The 20,760-nt window shown below is 38.6% G+C and overlaps 1 protein-coding gene across 1 annotated transcript in view; it reads left to right on the top strand.

Moving 5' to 3' along the window:
• Positions 1-20,760, top strand: part of SLC39A12 (solute carrier family 39 member 12) — a 75,588-nt gene that overhangs the window by 37,304 nt on the left and 17,524 nt on the right. The window contains exons 7-12 of the mRNA XM_082620017.1: positions 651-823; positions 3,502-3,654; positions 6,648-6,758; positions 8,514-8,580; positions 12,673-12,831; positions 14,875-15,062. Of these exons, the coding sequence (XP_082476143.1) occupies positions 651-823; positions 3,502-3,654; positions 6,648-6,758; positions 8,514-8,580; positions 12,673-12,831; positions 14,875-15,062 (851 nt within the window). The remainder of the gene's footprint in view (positions 1-650; positions 824-3,501; positions 3,655-6,647; positions 6,759-8,513; positions 8,581-12,672; positions 12,832-14,874; positions 15,063-20,760) is intronic.

Genomic DNA, 20,760 nt, shown 5'->3' with positions numbered 1-20,760 from the left:
TTCTTGTAAGAAAGTGCTCATTTTGTCCACAAATATTGATCTACAATGGCCCAAACTATATGCTCCTTCTGTAACATTGCTTCCTTGCCTTCGAAATGTTTAAATGAAATTAAATGACAAATATACCAGTGTCTGTCAATAGAGGTTGTAGTTTAAAGTGAGAGAAATTATTTTTTTGGGGGGTAGGAGGTAAGCTGGCTCCTTGCTTGCTAGGGTGATTTTTTCATAAGGGGTAGTCAGGATAACTTCAAAGCAACGGAGTAATTTGGAGAAAGTCTTTTCATTCTTCTCCTTACAAATTAAAGCCTTGAAACCTTCGCGGGCCTCTCACTGTTGTGGCCTCTCCCGTTGCGGAGCACAGGCTCCGGACGCGCAGGCTCAGCGGCCATGGCTCACGGGCCCAGCTGCTCTGCGGCATGTGGGATCTTCCCGGACTGGGGCACGAACCCGTGTCCCCTGCATCGGCAGGCGGACTCTCAACCACTGCGCCACCAGGGAAGCCCACTTTGAAACCTTTGACGCAATATAGCACTCACAAAACAATTTTGTATCCCTATCCGTTATAGTATAGGCTGGATTCTTCTAGCATGTTCCCTGGCAGAGGCCCTCACAGGGGCTCTGACTGTTTTGCCATCTCCTTTTTGGCTCAGAATATGGCTACAGCACCGTGGCAGTGACGCTGCTCACGCTGGGCTCCATGCTCGGGACGACCCTGATCCTCTTCCACTGCTGCGAGGAGAGTTATAGGCTCGTTTTACAGCTGTTTGTGGGTCTGGCTGTTGGGACCCTTTCTGGGGACGCTCTGTTCCATCTGATTCCTCAGGTAAGCGGCTATTTTCCGTTTCAGATGGAGTGTTTCGAATTTCTCTTTACTTTGTGCCACTGGAGGTGTTTATGCCGAATGTCACAGTGACGTGGATGCATAGATACAGTGGCCAGTGTTTTCCTTGATCATCAGTATTATTTCCCCAAAGCCCTTGTAGGAGAAAAGAGATGATTAATCATTAGATCCACCAGGTTATTCTTACTTTTGAAATTGAAAACTATGTGATCAGATATGGATTCCTATTAACAAACATTCAGGAAGTGTATGTATCTATAAATGAACACGAATGGGCTATAAGATGTACTGGTTTCTCTCCGGTGGCCCCCAACCCTCCTCAGCTCCACGCTCTGCTCTTCTCTGCTGTCTTTTCTGCCCCCGAAGATTGCACCCCCTCAGCTCCCTTGCAGGCTGGATTGTTGTTTGAGTTCCCCCAGGGGGTGCACAACAGAAAAGCCAGGGCAGGAGGAGAGAGTGGCAGGGGTATCTCTTTCCCGCTCCCTCCCTCCAGCACTGGCTCTAGAAGCAGCTGATTCCCTGCAGAAATACACCTCCTGCAGGAGGCCTCCTCCCTAACTTCATCTCCCACTGAGCTTCAGTAATTGAGCTTCAGTTATTTCCAACCTTCGCCCTTTGCCCTTTCAGCCCTAAGAGTGATAACGGTTCCCTGCGGTGGCCAGTTTCCGGGTGTCTCATTATCCCTCGTTCATACCCTTGACACCTGCCCGCACCTCTGTCATAGCACCACCATTAACCTCTCTTTGTTTGAACCATCAAAATGAATTTCTCTTTCTTGCCCAACTATTAGCGTCTAGATTTCCTTTAAGAAACATGCAGTCTCCAGGGAGCTGGCTCTTTGCTGAAGTCTTCGGAGCTCTTTATTTGTCAGAGATGAAAGGATTAGAACCAGAGATGCAAAAGAGTTCAGGGAGAAAGTTCTTCAGATGAGGTTATGTATTCCTTCTGAAATCTCTCATGATGGATAATGATGAGCCAGTGATTTCCCCCACCTCTCACAAAGTCTGAGATGTTAAAATTTTCCACAAGCCTCTGGCAATTTCCTGCAGGTTCCCTCTTGTTGCTTAGAGGCTCAAAAATTATTACGTGTTCTGAAAATTGCAAAGTGAGCATTGGAGAAATGAAACAAACCATTATTAGTTTTAATTTCCCTTATAATCTAAGTTTCAGGAAATATTTCAGGGCTTACAGGCTTGAGGCGGTGGCCGAAGCCTGTTTCTAGGTCACTGCAGTGGGTGCAGAGCTGTTCATTGCCCAGGATCCTGGGAAATAACAACAGGATCTTAAGGCTGCCTGGGTCTCCCCGAGTGGGAGAGTACACAGCCCAAGGCAGCAGGGTTGGACGTTGTGGGGAGTGGGACTGTCCACCGGCCCTATAGAGACATATTTACAGAGGGGAACTTAGCTGGGTTTCACTGAGAAGGCAGTTGCTTTACTTGAGGAAAGAGAGGAGGACATAAGTTATTGGGAAGAGGAAGATAGATGCCGTACAGGTGTGGTGGAAAGCTAGAAAAATCAGTGGTTCCTGAATGTGATGCAAGGCAAGTGTTTAAAGGTCTGCACAGAAATGAGAAAAATCCCACTGTCACGATTTCCTCTTTTAACTAGCTGCATTGATTCAACTTGAAGATGTACATTTTATTCTGAAATTGTGAGGTTTTCCTCTGGTTTCTTTTCTGATGTGACATCCTCTGTTTTGTGACATAATGGTAATTCCAAATATTAGGTGCCTGTCCTTTTAAGTCTTTACCAAAAGAAAAAGTGGACTAACGTGTATATGTCTTTAGTTATGTCCATACACTCAATGTGTATATGGAGATCCATACATATACTCACATATGTATACATACGTATCAATATGTATATGCATATGTACATAAATATCTATACACTATTTATATGAACATATACACATATAATTTTTTTCTTTTCTAAATTTAATGGTTAGTAATAGCCTAAATATGGAAACGACAATATTTCCCAAACTGTCTTCTCCTGGGGAGGGAATATGATACATTATGATTTACTAGCTCACAAGAAATCATGAGGTCAACAAATGTATGAGACAACCAGTGGGATAAGTCAACTAGAGGAAAATTCCTAATGCTTTTCTAGTATCCTTTTGTGTCCCGGAGAGCTGACAGTATTGCTGGGCATACAGGATGCACTCAATGGAAAAAGTCCTCCAGGTGGTTTTCTTACTTATTTGAACATTTATTAAAAGTTTTCTTTAATTGCTATGGGGCATGGGGTGAATAAACCCTGGATGAAATGTATCTTTATATTTGTTCTGGATATAGAAAACATTGATTTGTTATAAAGCTTTGCTGTGCAAATTGGGATGGATTGAACTGGGAAAAAATTCAGCTAAAGGACTGAGAATGTATGAGAATTTAGGCCACTTGCTGAAATAAGCTTAGGCTTTAGTCTACTCATTAGCAGCAGCTTTTCAAAGCTCTCCTTTCTTTTTTCACATCTTATTTGGCCCTGATTAAATCATATAGTGGAAGTATTCATACATCTAAAAGCAAACTGGGCTTTGAATGAATTCAGGTGTTGTCATGGGGTTCCCCAGAATGGAAATTGAATATATTTTCAACAATGGACCTACTAAATAATATTTAAGTCATCAAAAGTTATTTCTTTCTGTCTCTTTTTAGGTTCTTGGTTTACATAAGCAGGAAGCCTCAGAGTTTGGGCATTTCCATGAAAACAAGGGCCATATTTGGAAACTGTTGGGATTAATTGGAGGCATCCATGGATTTTTCTTAATAGAAAAATGTTTTATTCTTCTTGTATCACCAAGTGCCGAGGTATATTTTAAATTTTATTTATCTTTTATGTTAGGGCTTCATGATATTTGTCTTTTATTTCAGAAATACTTGTTCAAAAGTAATTAACATCTTCATGAGGTTGTCTATTTAAGGGATGGGACTCCGATTTCTAGGACACACAGATCATTCTGACTGAGAGCTTCCCTATAAGCATGATTATTAATTTTTCAAACATCTGTTGCTGGCCCATTACTATACTTATTACAGCCTCCTTTTTGACCTCCCTGGCTAGTTTAGAAACAGGAGAATATTTCATGTCTGAGAATGAAGGGGTTTAAAGGCCTAGCTACCAATCTGTGTTTTGGGTATCTTTCTTAACCCAAAACAAATGAACAAGCAAACAAAAACTTTGAAAATTCCAAAAATTATGCATTGTTTTCTATCTTAAGGACATTTAAAATTATGCAAACAAGAAGCTCAGGAGTGGGAATTCCAGCAAATCTTTTTTTCAGCTTGAATAATTGCTTTCATTGTGCCTGCATTTGATCAATTTCTATATATATGATGAAATGTAAAATGCAGTGTGGCTTATTTTTAGATTTTGTTTCTTTTTGCTCTTATATATTACCCTATAAGAAAATAGATGAACGGTTTTGTGGGATAGTTAAAAACATAAATGCTTGTAAAAAACAAACAAACAAACAAAAAGATCCAGGAGACTAAAATAAACTTTCCCTACAAAGTCCTGGGATCCTGCAGTCTTCATGGTTTTCTACTTATTCCCTGACTTTCTTCCCGTTCACATACTATAAAATGCTTGTACTCAGGGCAAACACTACTATCTTTTAAAAGACTTTTAAACAAACTTTTAAACAAGCAAACACTACTATCTTTTTTTGTTTTTACTCAGAAAACAAGTCTTTATTAATTTCTATTAATTAGGTATTGTAGGTATAAGCAGAAGTAATATATGTTATAGTCATTTTCCTTGAGTAACTGATGCTATTGGTATTTTTTTTTAAACGTCTTTATTGGAGTATAATTGCTTTACAATGGTGTGTTAGTTTCTGCTTTATAACAAAGTGAATCAGTTATACACATACATATGTTCCCATATCTCTTCCCTCTTGCATCTCCCTCCCTGCCACCCTCCCTATCCCACCCACTAAGTGGTCACAAAGCACCGAGCTGATCTCCCTGTGCTATGTGGCTGCTTCCCACTAGCTATCTATTTTACATTTGGTAGTGTATATATGTCCATGCCACTCTCTCATTTCGTCCCAGCTTACCCTTCCCCGTCCCCATATCCTCAAGTCCATTCTCTAGTAGGTCTGTGTCTTTATTCCTGTCCTGCCCCTAGGTTCTTCATGACCATTTTTTTTTTTTTAGATTCCATTTATATGTGTTAGCATACAGTATTTGTTTTTCTCTTTCTGACTTACTTCACTCTGTATGACAAACTCTAGGTCCATCCATCTCACTACAAATAACTCAGTTTCATTTCTTTTTATGGCTGAGTAATATTCCATTGTATATATGTGCCAAATCTTCTTTATCCATTCATCTGTCAATGGACATTTAGGTTGCTTCCATGTCCTGACTATTGTAAATAGAGCTGCAATGAACATTTTGGTATACTATCTTTTAAAAGTCTTTTAAAAGACTACTATCTTTTAAAATATCAGCACTTGTTGTTTATTATCCCCCCTAAATTTATTCAAAAATTCTATCTCATGCATCAAAAATAAGGTGGTTTATGGATGGATAGAAGGATGGTAGATAGATAGGTGGGTGGTAAAATACGTGTAATAAAATGTCAATCATAGGATCTAGGGAGTGAATATCTGAGTGTTGACATCAGAGTTCTTTTAGCTTTTTTGTATATTTGAAACTTTTCACAATAAATAGGTTTTAAACAAAATTCTGTAGAAATTTTTTCTGTTTTAATGAATCAGGGTTGTTCTTTGGCCGGGGGCCCAAGCTAGGGTACTATAGTAATTCAGGAATTAGGAATGACAGTTTCAATCCCAACACTTTCTTAAAAACTTAGGAATCCCACTTTCTCTAAAAATTTAGGAACTTAACCTCCACAAAAGGAGTTCTAATCTAACTAAGCATTAAAGACAATAATAAGATCCCCATTTATACACAATAGACTAGCATTCATGGATGGAAAAACTAATTCAGAAAGCCAACATATCAACTTATGCATAATAATTAGAAATGTAACCAGATGGAAATGAGTGAAATAAATTCTGAACATTCAAAAATTATTTTTTTTTCAGATGGTCCTTGGAGTTGTCAGGGAACTTAAAAGAGTTCTAAGAACATAATTTTAAGATTCATGATATTGTGTAAAAGAAAAGAAATGTGAATATTTTAGAAGCTACAAGTACTTTAATTGGTGACTTTCTTTCTGGAGATATTCATTTAGTAGTTATAGGGTACAGTACGGTTTCGATGATCATCCTTTTGGTATCTCCATCAGAAAGAACTCACAATTTAATTTCGCAGTAAATAAAAAGACAATATAAAATCACCACCATTCATGCCTTTGTAAATCATGACTAGAATTTTTGAGGTTGCATTCTTTTTTTTTATTGAAGAATAATTGATTTACAATGTATTAATTTCTGCTGTACAGCAAAGTAACTCAGTTATACATACATGTATTCTTTTTTCTATTCTTTCCCATTATGTTTTATCACAGGATATTGAATATAGTTCCCTGTGCTATACAGTAGGACCTTGTTGTTTATCCATACTATATATATTAGTTTGCATCTGCTAACCTCAAATTTGCGGTTGCATTCTTAAAGCATTTAGACTATGCATGATGTTTTAGGGCAGTCCTATGCCCTAAAACATTCATTTTAGCAAGTATTTATCCTGATGAAATTCTCCTAGTACCCTTTTGGTGTCATCCACCCCTTTGGCTAATAAGCAAAATGTTAAATAGAACTGTGGAATTAACAAAGACTGCACCTGTGTTCTTCTGGCTTCAGCACTAATTTTAAACCATCCTCATCCAGCAGGGCATGTCACTGGTTCATGGGCATATGGGACATTCCCGCCATCTTACATTCAATACTGAATTAAGTGACCAGTCAGGCAGAGGCAAATCTGCTTCAACTATCCAGTTGGTAGGTTACTGACCTGAAGTATTCTACTGATTTGATTACCTTCTTTCCTTTATTCCTTGATAAATAGATGAGAATCAGTAGGCTAGATAAGTATTAATAGAATCCACTCCTGATTTGCCTATTCTTGATCATGATAAATCCTGTTTGGAAAACTTTGCCAAACACCTGAAAGCTGTTTTCAAGGGTAAAATGCATTTTCCACAGATTCAAGTCACTGCTCTCTGCACCTCTTTGAAACCCACATGGATCAGATTGACATAATAAACATATCCTTAATCACTCTGTTTACAAGTGTTGTTTTTTTTTTCTGGTACGCGGGCCTCTCACTGTTGTGGCCTCTCCCCTTGCGGAGCACAGGCTCCGGACGCGCAGGCCCAGCGGCCATGGCTCACAGGCCCAGCCGCTCCACGGCATGTGGGATCTTCCCGGACCAGGGCACGAACCCGTGTCCCCTGCATTGGCAGGTAGACTCTCAACCACTGCGCCACCAGGGAAGCTCCGAATTTCCTGTTTTTTAAGGAAATTTTTTAAGGAAGAGGAACTCACAAATCTTTCCAGTCATCAAAGGAGTTTTAGATATTTGCCTCTAAATTCCTTTACATACTGTGACAATATATAGCTTTTTGGGAAAAAAAAATCCTGGAATAAATATCTGAACTCCTGTCTTTTAATAGTCTTTTGATCTTAATCAGGCTTTTGATATAATGTAATTTTTAAAAACCCCACATTTTTCTTTTGTTTCTAGATCCACCAATTTCAGGCAAGAGGCCTGTCTACCTCTTCTAATCCTGTATCCTTCAGATCCTACCTTCTCAGCCACCCTTCTCCAAAAATAGCCTATCTTTACATCTTTTGAATAACTGCTGTTATTCTAACATGTGAACGTTAAGTTTACTTTCTCTGTTTACATTAAAAAAAAGATGCTTATGTCTCACATTAAATTTGTCTCAAAGTTTCCACAATTTTGGGTGATAGGAATATGCTTCTAAAAGGACATGTTCCATAGACAGATAAGAAGTATTCTTTTCACACAATAGAACAAGAATCTTAGGCCTAGGGAGGGAAAGTGTCTTTCCTGAAATTGAACCATGAGTCAGTCTCTGAAATAAAATCATATCATCTCAACTTGTAGAAGTCAATTCCAAAATCTCACCTTCCTGTCATGTGAAAGGATGAAAAATCTTTTAAAATTGTATTCGTTTGTAAGTTTGTTGATCTCCTTTCTTAGTCAGCAAGTTTTGTTTTGTTTTGTTTTGTTTCCTGACTGGAAACGCAACAGAAACAGCATCTTATGCTATGATGAATGAAATGAAGTGTTAGCTTTGCAATGGTTTCTTCTCCACAGTCTACTTAAAGATCAGAAGAGAATTCCAGATCCACAGTCTACTGTACAGGAGCAGGGCCAACTGAGGTCAAGAATCAAGAATCATTTTTTTTTCCTACGGCTTTTGGGTTTCATAAAGACTTCCATAATTTAATAATGAATTACAGACTCTCTAAGTAGCCTCTAGCTCTCTATGGAAGACTCTGAGCTATGTAAGAGTGCTATTTCCATCTACATGTAGATAGTGGGAAACACATGCTTGCAGACCCGTGGCTCTACCTTCTGTGTTTGTCTATGAAATTGAAAAGTTCTAATATACTCCGGAGGATCAAAATGTCTCTTGATAATCAACATAACTCTTCATGTTTCATTTTTCGATAAAATGATGGCTATTGCTTATCATTCATATTTTATTTTTTAATTTAAAATAGAAAGGCCCAGAAGATGCACAGGCAGCTGAAATTCCTATAGGCAGTCTGAACGCCCCCAACAGAAAATGTGAGTACCAATTTAAAAAATCCAAACATTAAATATAGAAAGTGCCATAGAAAGAGGTTATATCTGTTTTGAAATAAATATGTGAAAACCATGTAAATTTCATATTGGCTATGTATTTCATTATTAAAACTTTTGCAATGAAATTTTTAATAAGGGCTCATTCCTATCAGTCTTTGAAGCCTACTACACATTAATATCAGTGTTACTTCATTCTTTAAAAATGTTTTCCCCAATGGCTTAAAACTGATCCTCTGGAAACTTTGATTAGCATAAATACTTACGTGGTTATCAAGGCTCTTTTAAAATCCTGCTTACATGATAATTTGAGCCTTTTACTTCCCATGAAGTCTAGAGACAGTACTGTTTTTTTGTCTTCTATCACAGTCTACTGATAATTCATCACAAATGTCTATCTCATTTATGATATTGTTGTTAACATGGTAGAGTTCAAATCAGTGCTATCTCGTTATTCACATCTTATGCTATAACTCATTTGTTTGTATAATTTGCATCCAGTCTTCTTCTTTCTATGATTTTCCCTATTTCTGAATTTGATTAACCAATCTTGGTTAGGACTTTATTCCCTTTTGCTCATACTTCTGAATAATTCTTAGAACTTTTTTTTTTTAAAGGTCTGTGTTGGTTTTCATCAGTTGCTCCTGAATCCTTGCCCCATTTTTCTAGCTGATATTACTCTTTTGTAAACACACTTCTCAATAGTTTAATGTTAAGCAGTCATGATTAGTTATGCCCATTCTATCAGAATAAGTTAGTTACCTGAGAAGAAAAAGAGGTATTTATTGAATACTTATTATATGCCAGGTACAATGCTAAACATGTGACATGGATTATCTCATTTAATCCTCTTACACTCTACTGAAGTAAGAATAATTAATATTCAAATTACACAAATGAAGAGACCAGTCATTAGAGAGGGTAAGTCACTGCCCAGGACTACATAGCTACTAAACTCTAACACTGAGGGACTAAGAAATGCTAATGCAGCAATAATTTCCTTGTGATCATTCATTCAGGCATGCATCCCTGTATTTTTTCACATTCTTTCATTCATTCAAGAAATGTTTGGGCTTCTTGGGTGGCACAGTGGTTAAGAACCCACCTGCCAATGCAGGGGACACGGGTTCAAGCCCTGGTCCAGGAAGATCCCACATGCCGCGGAGCAACTAGGCCTGTGCACCACAACTACTGAGCCTGTGCTCTAAAGCCCACGAACCACAACTATTGAAGCCCACGTACCTAGAGCCCGTGCTCTGCAACAAGAGAAGCCACCACAATGAGAAGCCCATGCACCGCAACAAAGAGTAGCCCGCTCACTGCAACTAGAGAAAGCCCACGCACAGCAACGAAGACCCAACGCAGCCAAAAATAATAAATAAATAAAGTAAATGAATTTAAAAAATGTTTGAGGATGTTTTAGGCACTGTGATTGCACTGGGGAATAAAATTAGGAATGGTCTTTATCCCTAGGTTGCAATGTGGTTGAGGATATAAATGCTAATAAGAACAAACAAGGTGGTAACAATCACTGTTCTGAACGTGTTTGATGTTTTCACGGCCATAATTTATTTATATGATTCAAAATATGTAATTACGTAGTCTGTCCAATTCTTTTTTCAGGACATTGGTAGTGATATTTTTCCTTCTAAATATTTAGTTCCAGGAGAAATTTTAGAAGGCCTGGCACCTAGAAAGTATAGCAGAGACATTTCTTTGTATTTGTTTTTAGAAGAAAGGAAGCGGAAAGAAGGCTACACCTAGTCCAATTAGGAGCAGAGAGTGGCTGTAATAATGGAAGTGGGAGTAATAATGATGGTCGTATTCAAATAGTTTGTAGACCTCGTATGTTTCTACTTCAGATATCAGTCTTGGCATACAGAATGATTAGGGAACAAATCCAAATTCAGTTATGCAACTGCCCCTTTTGCCAGGGACATATTGAATTAGCTTCAAATATTTGATTACTTGTTTCATATCACCTCATTGGTGGAACTCAGGATGTGAAAGTCCTATCCACAGTCTGATTTAAATAAACAAAAAGCAGCGTGATACAAGATCCAGCCTGGGTATTACCATGGAAAACCTCTGCTAAGTCAGAAATGTGGAACCCAAAATGACTTCCATGTACCGAAGGAAAGGTAAAATATTATTGATAGTTCTGTAACGAATACATTGATTTGCCAGTGAACGCTTGTCTTGTCTTCCACTGAGTAATGTTTCAATTGTCTTAAACAACATGCACAATGTGCTCCTTGTTGTTTATATGCAAATATGTATATTTGCCTTGTGGCTTGTTACATGGCCATGATCTGACATTTAGAAACCCATCATCAGAGATAACAAAATAATAGGCAACAAAAATAGGCTGCAGTGTTTCTTGGCAAAGTATAAGTTGGGTAAAGGTTTTCCATCCAAATATATGCTGTTAATATCAAAACTGTGTGTAGGCACACACACAGGCATGGATTGGAAATCACAATTTATTTGTACGCTGCAGTGTTGTCACATGGATTACTTTAAATTATTTGATTTTATTTCCACAAAGAAGAGCTTTACTTCTGAAAATTGGCAGGAACAGCTGAGTGACCTGTTTGCATTTTTAGGCTCAGATAGCTTCCAGGCAATGCCAGTAAGAACTCTCTGAATTCAATACTTTGATATTTATTCTGTATTTTTATGACTGTTGCTTAAAATCTTCTCATTTTTGTTAAAGAATGAAATGAATTAGGAAACCACCAGAACGATAGAACTGAGTCTCACCGTGATGGTTCTAAATAAAGCATGATTTTGAGATGTAAAACGCATGGCATGTCTTTCCAACACAGGCAATTCACTTATCTCCTGGCTGACAGTCTGGGCTAGATCTGCTGTTTACTGAAGTTCCTTATTTCACAGTGTGGGCTATGAAATAAGTCAAATCATATCCCCCCAGTAAACCATATTTACAATACAGTCCCTCCACAGTCTTAGACCAGGTAACAGAAACCGGAAGGTAACCTCTTCCCATTTTTATTGAGTGTCCAGTTATTAGAATATTGTGGGCAGTTCTGATAGTAACAATAGCGACTCCCAACACCTGTCACACAGTACACATCAACTGAGTAATTAGACTAAAGCAATTGATTTTAATGGCTGTTCTTATCAAATGGTATACCTAGGTAGTTCACTGTCAGAATATGTGTTATCCCTGGAATACTTTTCGTATTTGTTAATGGCTCCAACCCATAATACTAATGCACAGTTTTAGGTTTTTGAAAACAGAAATTCTGTCCATCAAAAACTTGAACCCAACTGTGATCTAATTATTTCATTAATTAAACCCATTATGGTCCACTTTATTTCATTGGCTGTCTACTAATCAGCTAATGTATATAATGTAATAGAACCGCATGAAGACAGCTTCTCTTTATTTTATTCAACATCTAGTTGGTCTAGTCAGAAAGACAGAACATTCAGTAAACGTTCCAAAGCTAACTTTGGGATCGGAAGGGATGGAAGCGGTTCTGCCGTGGTCACATTTGGGGAGTGAAGGAGGCAGTAGAGGAGGGTGGTTAGCACCAACCAGAAAGGGGAACGATCACAGAGTGGCAGGAGGTTGACAGTTGACTCCAGGAGACTGACACGAGGGGCAGTCTGACTCGGGACAGTTTCAGAAAATAGACTCCATTTTAATGGCATTCTGCTCCGAGGGTCTTAAATTATTTAAAAATGCTTCACAAAAGACATTATGTGGAAAGGTCATCGAATGTATTTTGGAAAGTTATACCAGTGTTATTTCTATCTTCTTTTGGCACAGCTGAACAGGAGGATAGAAGAGCAAATGCCCTAACTTATCTCATAATTAGTCAGACCCATTAGAAAAATGGTGACCATAAATCCAAGTGTGCCATATTGGTTGCCATATTCGCATCTCCGGTCCTGACCTATTTTGAAAGCTGAGACAAAGTGGAGTTACTTAATCTGGTGCAATTTAAGAATGTCGAGGCTGGAGGGGAAAGTTGGTCGTAACTGAAGGATTCCATGAACTATGTAGTGCTTTGTTAATGCTTCTTACACCTTTTTTTGGTTCTTTAGGCAAAACCATTAGCTTGTTAGCAGTAATGATCCTGGTTGGAGACAGCCTGCATAATTTTGCAGATGGCCTAGTCATAGGAGCAGCCTTCTCATCTTCATCCGAGTCAGGAGTGACCACAACAATTGCTATCTTGTGTCATGAAATTCCCCACGAAATGGGTAAGTCTGACAGTAGAATCACTCTTCCTGCTTGCTGAGAAAATCATAATATATTTCTAGCCATGGTTTACTAGGCTTCTTTTTCCACCACATGATTGAAAGATGAATACTTTCTGTTCATAATTTATTTAAACCATCAAAAGCAAAGAACTAGAAAAAAATTACTGTACCTCAAGATAGAATTCAATTAGACCCCTTTATGATATTTCCTGGATCCAGAAGTGACTCTTTTTGGATTCTGGAGAATTCTATATGGGAAACAGTCATTAAAGGTGGGGGGAAGGGATAAATTAGGAGGTTGGGATTAAGATATACACACTACTATCTATAAAATAGATAATCTACAAGGACCTACTGTATAGCACAGGGAACTCTGCTCAATACTCTGTAATAACCTATATGGGAAAAGAATCTAAAAAACAATGGATGTATGTATATGTATAACTGAACCACTTTGCTGTACAACTGAAACTAACACAACATTGTAAATCAACTATACCCCAATACAAAATAAAAATTAAATTAAAAGATAAATAAAAATACTGGCATAATAAAAAGATTCTTTAAATTTTTTAAAAAAGAATTTCAGCAAAAACTTTAAAATCTGCATATTAAATGTGGGAAAAACATTAATAGAACTTTTGATCCATTATGTCAGCAAACAGGCCAGTGAGATAAAATAACATTTAAATTAAAGCCAAGCCATGGTTTCATCAGCCTGATTTACACAAAATGTCTAAAGCCAAGTGTAACATTGAAATGACAGGCATATGGTATCGGATTCATGTAAGACACTTTTTCTGGATAATCTTAATAACCCATGTAATTCAAATCCTGCCTCCCAGGAACCAAGAGGAGATGGAATAGACATTTCTGAAACAGGTCCAGAAAGAGGAGAAGCTGGTCCCAGGCACATGCGAGCCCTAGAGAGAGGCCTTTTGGCAGTCACTCTTTCTTATCTCACTTTCACATTTACATTGCCCACTTGGGCCACCCCTGACCTCTTGGGTTCTGTATCTATTGCCCAAAGTCCTGTCACTGATCATCACTGACCCATTCCTCTCTGAGGAGTTTATCCAAGGTCCTTCCTGAATCCGTTAAGACATAACCTGGTCTGGGGGCCATATTATATGGTCCTATTTTAGCTACTATGATAAAACCCAACAGAGGTGGCTGACAGTCTGCAACAGGCCAGCAAAAATGTCTGAAGACCTGTTCATAGGATTAATTATGCAATAGAACTAGGAAACTGAGTCCCCAGGCTGTTGCTTTTTTAAAATTTTTTATTGAAGTCTAGTTGATTTACAATGTTGTGTCAATTTCTGCTGCATAGCAAACTGACTCAGTTATACACACATAGACATTTCTTTTTTATATTCTTTTCCATTATGTCTCTTTATTGAACTTCAGCCTCTTCTCAATCCCAAAACTAAGAAATAGAGCCTCTCAGATTACAAGATCATTCTTCTTTTGGAGGAAAAGTGTAGAGGGAATAAGGTGGTTTTTCTATAATCATTAAGGCAGTAAAACATTTTCTAAAGGAAAAACTTGTTTTCCTAACCAACTTTTGCCATGATTTAAAAATCTCCTTAAGTCATTTTCTCTTTCTCCATAGCAGTTCCTGCCTAAGTAAAAAAAAAAAAATAAGCCCATATAATGTTTACTACCTTGGGATTTTGCCTGGCAAGTTTCCAGGTAAAAAGCTTCAGAAATCCCAGGGCAGCAAGTACTTTATTTTGCATTTGTCTCAGTTGAACATGTCACAGGACATTAGGAAGTAAAGAGTATGTCACAGTTCTCTCTGTATATACTATCTTCCAGAGCAGTAAAAGGAACAGAACTCTTGAAATGTAACTTCCTAAAGTATCATGAGTTAGGCTATAAATCCTAGAGAAATATAGGAAAGTGTTTTATTAACTGATCATTCAATTTTACTTATAAAATTGGCCCCAGTTGCTGAAATTTGAAACAAATAGCACATGAGTTGAACAAAGGCATCATCGGTTAAATGATAATTCTATTTTCTTTTCCCTTAAATTTCAGGAGACTTTGCTGTGCTCTTAAGCTCCGGACTTCCTATTAAGATTGCCATCCTGATGAATTTTATAAGTGCTTTAACTGCCTTCATAGGACTGTATATTGGCCTCTCGGTATCCACGGATCCATGTATTCAAAACTGGATCTTAACAGTTACTGCTGGGATGTTCTTATATTTATCCTTGGTGGAAATGGTAAGCTTTGTGGTTTTTCTATTTCGTTTTTCCAAACACTAAAAATGCAAAACAGAGAAAAAGCAGCAAAACGGAAGGATCAATAGGGAGATTCTCTTCTCTTTCTGTGCAATCCAAGAAAGTAAGTGGTAGGCAGAAGAAACATAATTTGAGATTCAGAGAATATTGACATTCTTTTAACTGAAATTAAGTGGAATGATTGAAACCTTTATAATTGTCAAAAAGTGATTGTCATTTCATTCTGCTCCAGCTTTGCATCTATAAAAGAGGCCTATACTTCCAGCTGAAAAATGAAAAGTTCTGTTAAACAGCCAGCCATTTTGTTTCTACATTAGAAAATATTTCAACTGAATTTGTCATTAAATTAAAGGGCTCTTTGGCTTTAATGAACCAGCCCTATCTTTAAGCTGCCAAAGCGCTATCATGCTGGTGAAATGAGAAAGATTATTATAGTATTGAATCTCTAAAATTGCAATATATTTTTCCTGAAGAGGTCCTTGCTGACATTAATGGTTAGGTTAACTCAATCATCACGTTTCATCCCCTAGAGTCTGAATTGAACCTGGGAAATTTCACTTTTTTTTTTTTTTGCCTCTTAAGTTCTGTTCTCTGCAAGATAAACCAGTTTTTTTAAGGTCACCTTCTATTAGATTGTTTACAACTTACATGTCTTTTTTTTTTTTTTTTGGCTGCGCCATGGGGCCTGGAGATTTTAGTTCCCGACCAGGGATTGAGCCTGGGCTCCGGCTGTGAAAGTGCCAAGTCCTAACCACTGGACCACCAGGGAATCCCCTACAACTTACATGTCTTAAGATAAAAGTCATAATGATTTTCCTGTCTCATGGACGGGAATAAGGCAAATTAAAATGGCATAAATTAACAAAAGAAATACATATTTTTAAAATCACCCTTTGTTTTTTTTTTAGATGTTGGGGTAGGAGTTTATTAATTAATTTATTTATTTTTGCTGCGTTGGGTCTTCGTTTCTGTGCGAGGGCTTTCTCTAATTGTGGCAAGTGGGGGCCACTCTTCATCGCGTGCGTGGGCCTCTCACTATCGCGGCCTTTCTTGTTGCAGAGCTTAGGCTCCAGACGCGCAGGCTCAGTAGTTGTGGCTCACAGGCCTAGTTGCTCCTCAGCATGTGGGATCCTCCCAGACCAGGGCTCGAACCCATGTCCCCTGCATTAGCAGGCAGATTCTCAACCACGGTGCCACCAGGGAAGCCCCAAATCACCCATTTTTAAAAAGAAGTCTTTATTGAATTTGTTACAGTATTGCTTCTGTTTTATGGTTTGGTTTTTTGGCCACGAGGCATGTGGGATCTTAGCTCCCCAACCAGCGAACGAACCCGCACCCCCTGCATTGGAAGGCAAAGTCTTAACCACTGGACCACTAGGGAAGTCCCAACAAAAGAACTATTTAAGACCTAAAATCAATAGAAAGCCAATCTGATCAGAAATAAAACGTGATTACATGCATCCTGGAGCAGAAACATAAAATAAACAATCTTGAAGGTCATATGTGGAACAGGACCATTGAGGTTGACTAGTGATTTGGCAGAAACCAGCGATTGTCCTGGAAGTAAGTAAAGAGACTGTTTCATAAGGGAAAAATTCTGGAAGGCAGGAACCTGGGCTTATACAACCAGAAGAGTGCATTCTGTAAGCAGAATTCAAGAAACGGACTCTTCAAGTAAAACCACCATCTTAAACTGTGCTGTAGGGACTTCCCTGGCGGTCCAGTGGTGAGGACTCCACCTTCTACTGCTGGGGCTTGGGTGGGGAGGCACGGGTTCAATCCCTGGTCAGGGAGCTAAGATCCCCCATGCCTGTCGGGGCACAGCCAAAAAAAAAAAAAAAAAAGAAACTGTAAATGCTTATGACTTTTTGGTGGTCTTTCTTAATTCTCATGAGATTCAAGTATATGAGGTAAACACCAAAATGTACTTTCATATTTAGAAATGTTCTTACATATTGTCTATGATACTCAGGGAATTCCCTAATCTTGGTAGTGAATATAGTGAGAGGTGCAGCTGATTCTACCCATCTTTTCTGAACCCCGGTCCCCAACCCGCAATCAGTGTTAGAGAATCCTGCCATCCTTCCAGTTTGAGAAATCTGGATTTCTCGCCTTGTGTGACTTAGAAAGCACACGGCCACTCATCACTGAATGTCGTGAGCTACCTTTTATTTAAAATGTCTGTAGATCCATCCTTAAGTTCACTCTGGAGCCTCCTGATTTTCAGCTTTGCATTTTTTTTTAAACATCTTTATTGGAGTATAATTGCTTTACAATGGTGGGTTAGTTTCTGCTTTATAACAAAGTGAATCCATTATACATATACATATGTCCCCATATCTCTTCTCTCTTGCATCTCCCTCCCTCCCACCCTCCCTATCCCACCCCTCTAGGTGGTCACAACAGCTTTGCATTTCTAATTACTTTTTTCTTTAGGAGTTCGTTGGGGGCAGTTGCTATATTCTTTTGAAGTTGAATTTGTGTTTTAACACAGTGTAGTCTCTCTTCAAGTATGATGGATGTGGATGTACGTAGTTAGTCCTTTCTCTTTGTCTCCTAAAATTGACCTGAAAAGATTATCAAGAACCATTTGAGCCCTAAGCTAAAGACATCATTTTCCCCTCAATGTTTCTTCTCCCGGTCTTGTAAGGATAAAGAATTGCTTGTAAGAAAACAATGTGGCTGACATCCTATGAAATTCTAACTAGAAGAAATCCTGACCTTATTGCAAATTACTATTGGCCAAAGAAAAATCAGCATCCTGGCAAAAAGACAGGAAAGAAAATACTCTGAGTTTCCTGGGGCTACTTCCTATAATCCAGGTCACCTGCTCTCACGGCCTTTAGAGTAACTTCTAAACAAATACAGCTCTTTCACATAGTGGCAAGTTTAACTCTTGTACTCTGGGGCCATGCCAAAGAAAATACTTTTTTGTCATTACAAGGGAAGAAAACAAGGTTTCAAGACTCTGTACAACAGCAAAGAAAATAAATGACAGCCACTAAAGGGTAAGGGGGAATACTTTCATTCACTGGCTATTTACCAAATTCTGGAAATTTACCAGGCATCTTCTGAGCAAGGTTAATGTGAAAAGATTAGCTAGATTTTTGTTTTGCTTATTTGTTTCAAAGAAATTGGGTGTGTTATTTCAAACTCCTAAAAGGAAAAGAACTGGGGGCAAAAATGGGGCCATTAGCAATGATGCCAACAAAGCAGAAAGTCTGCACTAGGCAAGTCTGCCAGCCTAAACTTCTCCAAAGTGGTATTGCCTTATCCAAGCACATCACCTCTCAGTTCCACTGAATAGTTTCTAAAGTAAGTTAAGAATGAATGCAGCTCTGGGTGGCCAGAGGAAATTCATTCTCTCTTATAAAGATCCATGTGCTAGACTGGGTTTCCCCAAAGCAGAGTCGAAGACAGAGGCGTGTGTGAAGTCAGTCAACTTGGGAGGTGACCCCGGGGAGCAGAAGGGCAGGGCAGGTGGGGTGAAACAGAGAAGGATAAAAAGTCAGTAAAACAGTGGGTTTTTGTTAAGTTCAATACCACCATGGGGCATCCACCACACAGGACCTACTGAGGGGGCTTCTGTCCCCATTGTTTGTTGGTCCCATAAGCGTCACCTCCCACATTTCAGGTGATACATGTCTGAGTGCCAAGGGAGTTCCCTGGCAGTGTCATGCCATCACGCTGAGGAGCCCAGGGCAAGAGAAAGAGGAATGTAGTGTAGACCTGAAACAAGGCTTTGTACAGGACTGGTTAACGCCCTCTTGGAAATGGTCTCTGCCGCAGTAGCTGGGGTGAGAGATGGGCTGAAAGAATATGAAATAGCACACACGTGCTGGCCATTAACAGTTGACCCCACCCACCACTCAAATATGCTCCTGGTCTCCTTCACTTTGGAATTCCATCTATACCAAAGCCCCTGCAGAGCGGTAGACAGCAAAAATCTCCACAAAGACTTCATACAAGGTAGTTAGTGGAAACAGTCTCTAAACCCTACTGGTCTTGAGGCAATATTTGATATTCATGATCTCTGTCCTTTCAGCAGACAATCTTGATTCTCCCCACCTTCAGGCAGCACTTTGACTGACCTCGATTTCGTTGCTGGTAGGGACACCCAGATCTTCCCTGAGGGATCCTCTTTGTCCTTGTCAGGCCATAGTTCCTGTGGTTGCCTGTTCACCACTGTCACCAGGTGTGGAAACACCAAGAAAGGCTCCACGGAATTCTCAGGTTTCCAGATACAGTCCTTGCTTACTCCATTGTGTAGCAATCACCCTACTCGTCACGGTAACCACTGACGATTGTTCCCATCAGCATAATAACTTTTTTCTCTATTGGTTGATCCGTTAGCATGAGATGCTCAAGTGACCAGGTGGTAGACATAACTTCAAGTTCAGTGGAAACATTCCCTGGTGTATTCTCCTCAAGGACAAGGATCTGTGTGATCCGATGGTGCTAAAGTTTGCAGGAACAGGAAGCACAAATTCTAAAAGCAGAAAAACTGGCAGTGATTATATACTATTGCTTCTTGATTTTGCCTGTTGTTTCTGCTCTTATTTCTATTATTTCCTTCCTTCTACTCACTTTGCATTTCATTTTCTGATCATTTTCTGGGTTCATGAGGTGGAACAATGTATCATTGATTTTCAATGTTTTCTCCTTTTCTAGGATAAGTATTTAGAGCTGTAAATTTCCCTCTAAGCACTGCTTTGCTGAGTCTCATGTATTTTGATATGTTCTGTTTCCAGTGCTGATCATTTTGAAATGTTTTTAAACATTCACAACATCTCATGATTTTTTCTTATTTGACCCATGTACTATATGGAAGTATGTTGCCTAATTTCTCAATACTTATAGCTTTAAAAAATATCTTTTAGTTATTTATTTTAATTCTTGCATAGTCAGAGAATATACTTTGTATTATTTTAGCCCTTTGAAATATTCTGAGACTTTTTTTATGGCCCAGAGTATGGTCTATCCTGGTGAATGGCCCCATGTGCATTTGAAAAGTACATGAGTGCGGCTGCTGTTGGGTGAGGGGCTCTGTGAATGTCAATTAAGTCAGGCTGGTTGATAGTGTTCTTCATATTTTCAAATTCCATAATGATTTTTTTTCTCCACTAGTTCTGTTAATTATTGAGGAAATGATTGAGGGAGTTAGGATACAGACCTAACTTTGTGGGTTTCCCTATTTCTTTCTTAGTTCTATCAATTTTGCTTCATGCATTTGACACTCTGATATTAGATGCATGCATATATAGGGCTGCTACATCTTCTTAATTGAATTGATACTTTTATCACCATGAACGATTCCTCTTTATCTCTGGTAAAAGTCCTCGTCCTAAGTCTCCTTTGCCTGCTGTTGATATAGTCACACCTGCTTTCCTGCTTACTATTTGCACAGAATATGGAAAGTAAGTGGTAGGGCTTTAAAAGAGTATTTGAAGTGATGTAACAGGAGAAATGTCTGATGCAATTAGCCGTGTCTGTGATTAATATGTTAATATCCATGTATCTTGTTTACCTTATTTCCCTAAATCTTATTTATAACAAATCTATTGGTTTGTGATCCTTTTCATACTCCCATGTTTGCTACAAAGATTTCATGAGATTTGTTCTTTATAGATAGAATAGCCCCTGAAAGATATACATGTCCTAGTCTTGGAAGCTTGTGAAT

Source organism: Mesoplodon mirus, assembly GCF_964341445.2.
Source record: "Mesoplodon mirus genome assembly, chromosome: 4".
NCBI classification, from domain to species: Eukaryota; Metazoa; Chordata; class Mammalia; order Artiodactyla; family Ziphiidae; genus Mesoplodon; species Mesoplodon mirus.
This window is presented reverse-complemented; position numbering and strand designations above follow the sequence as displayed.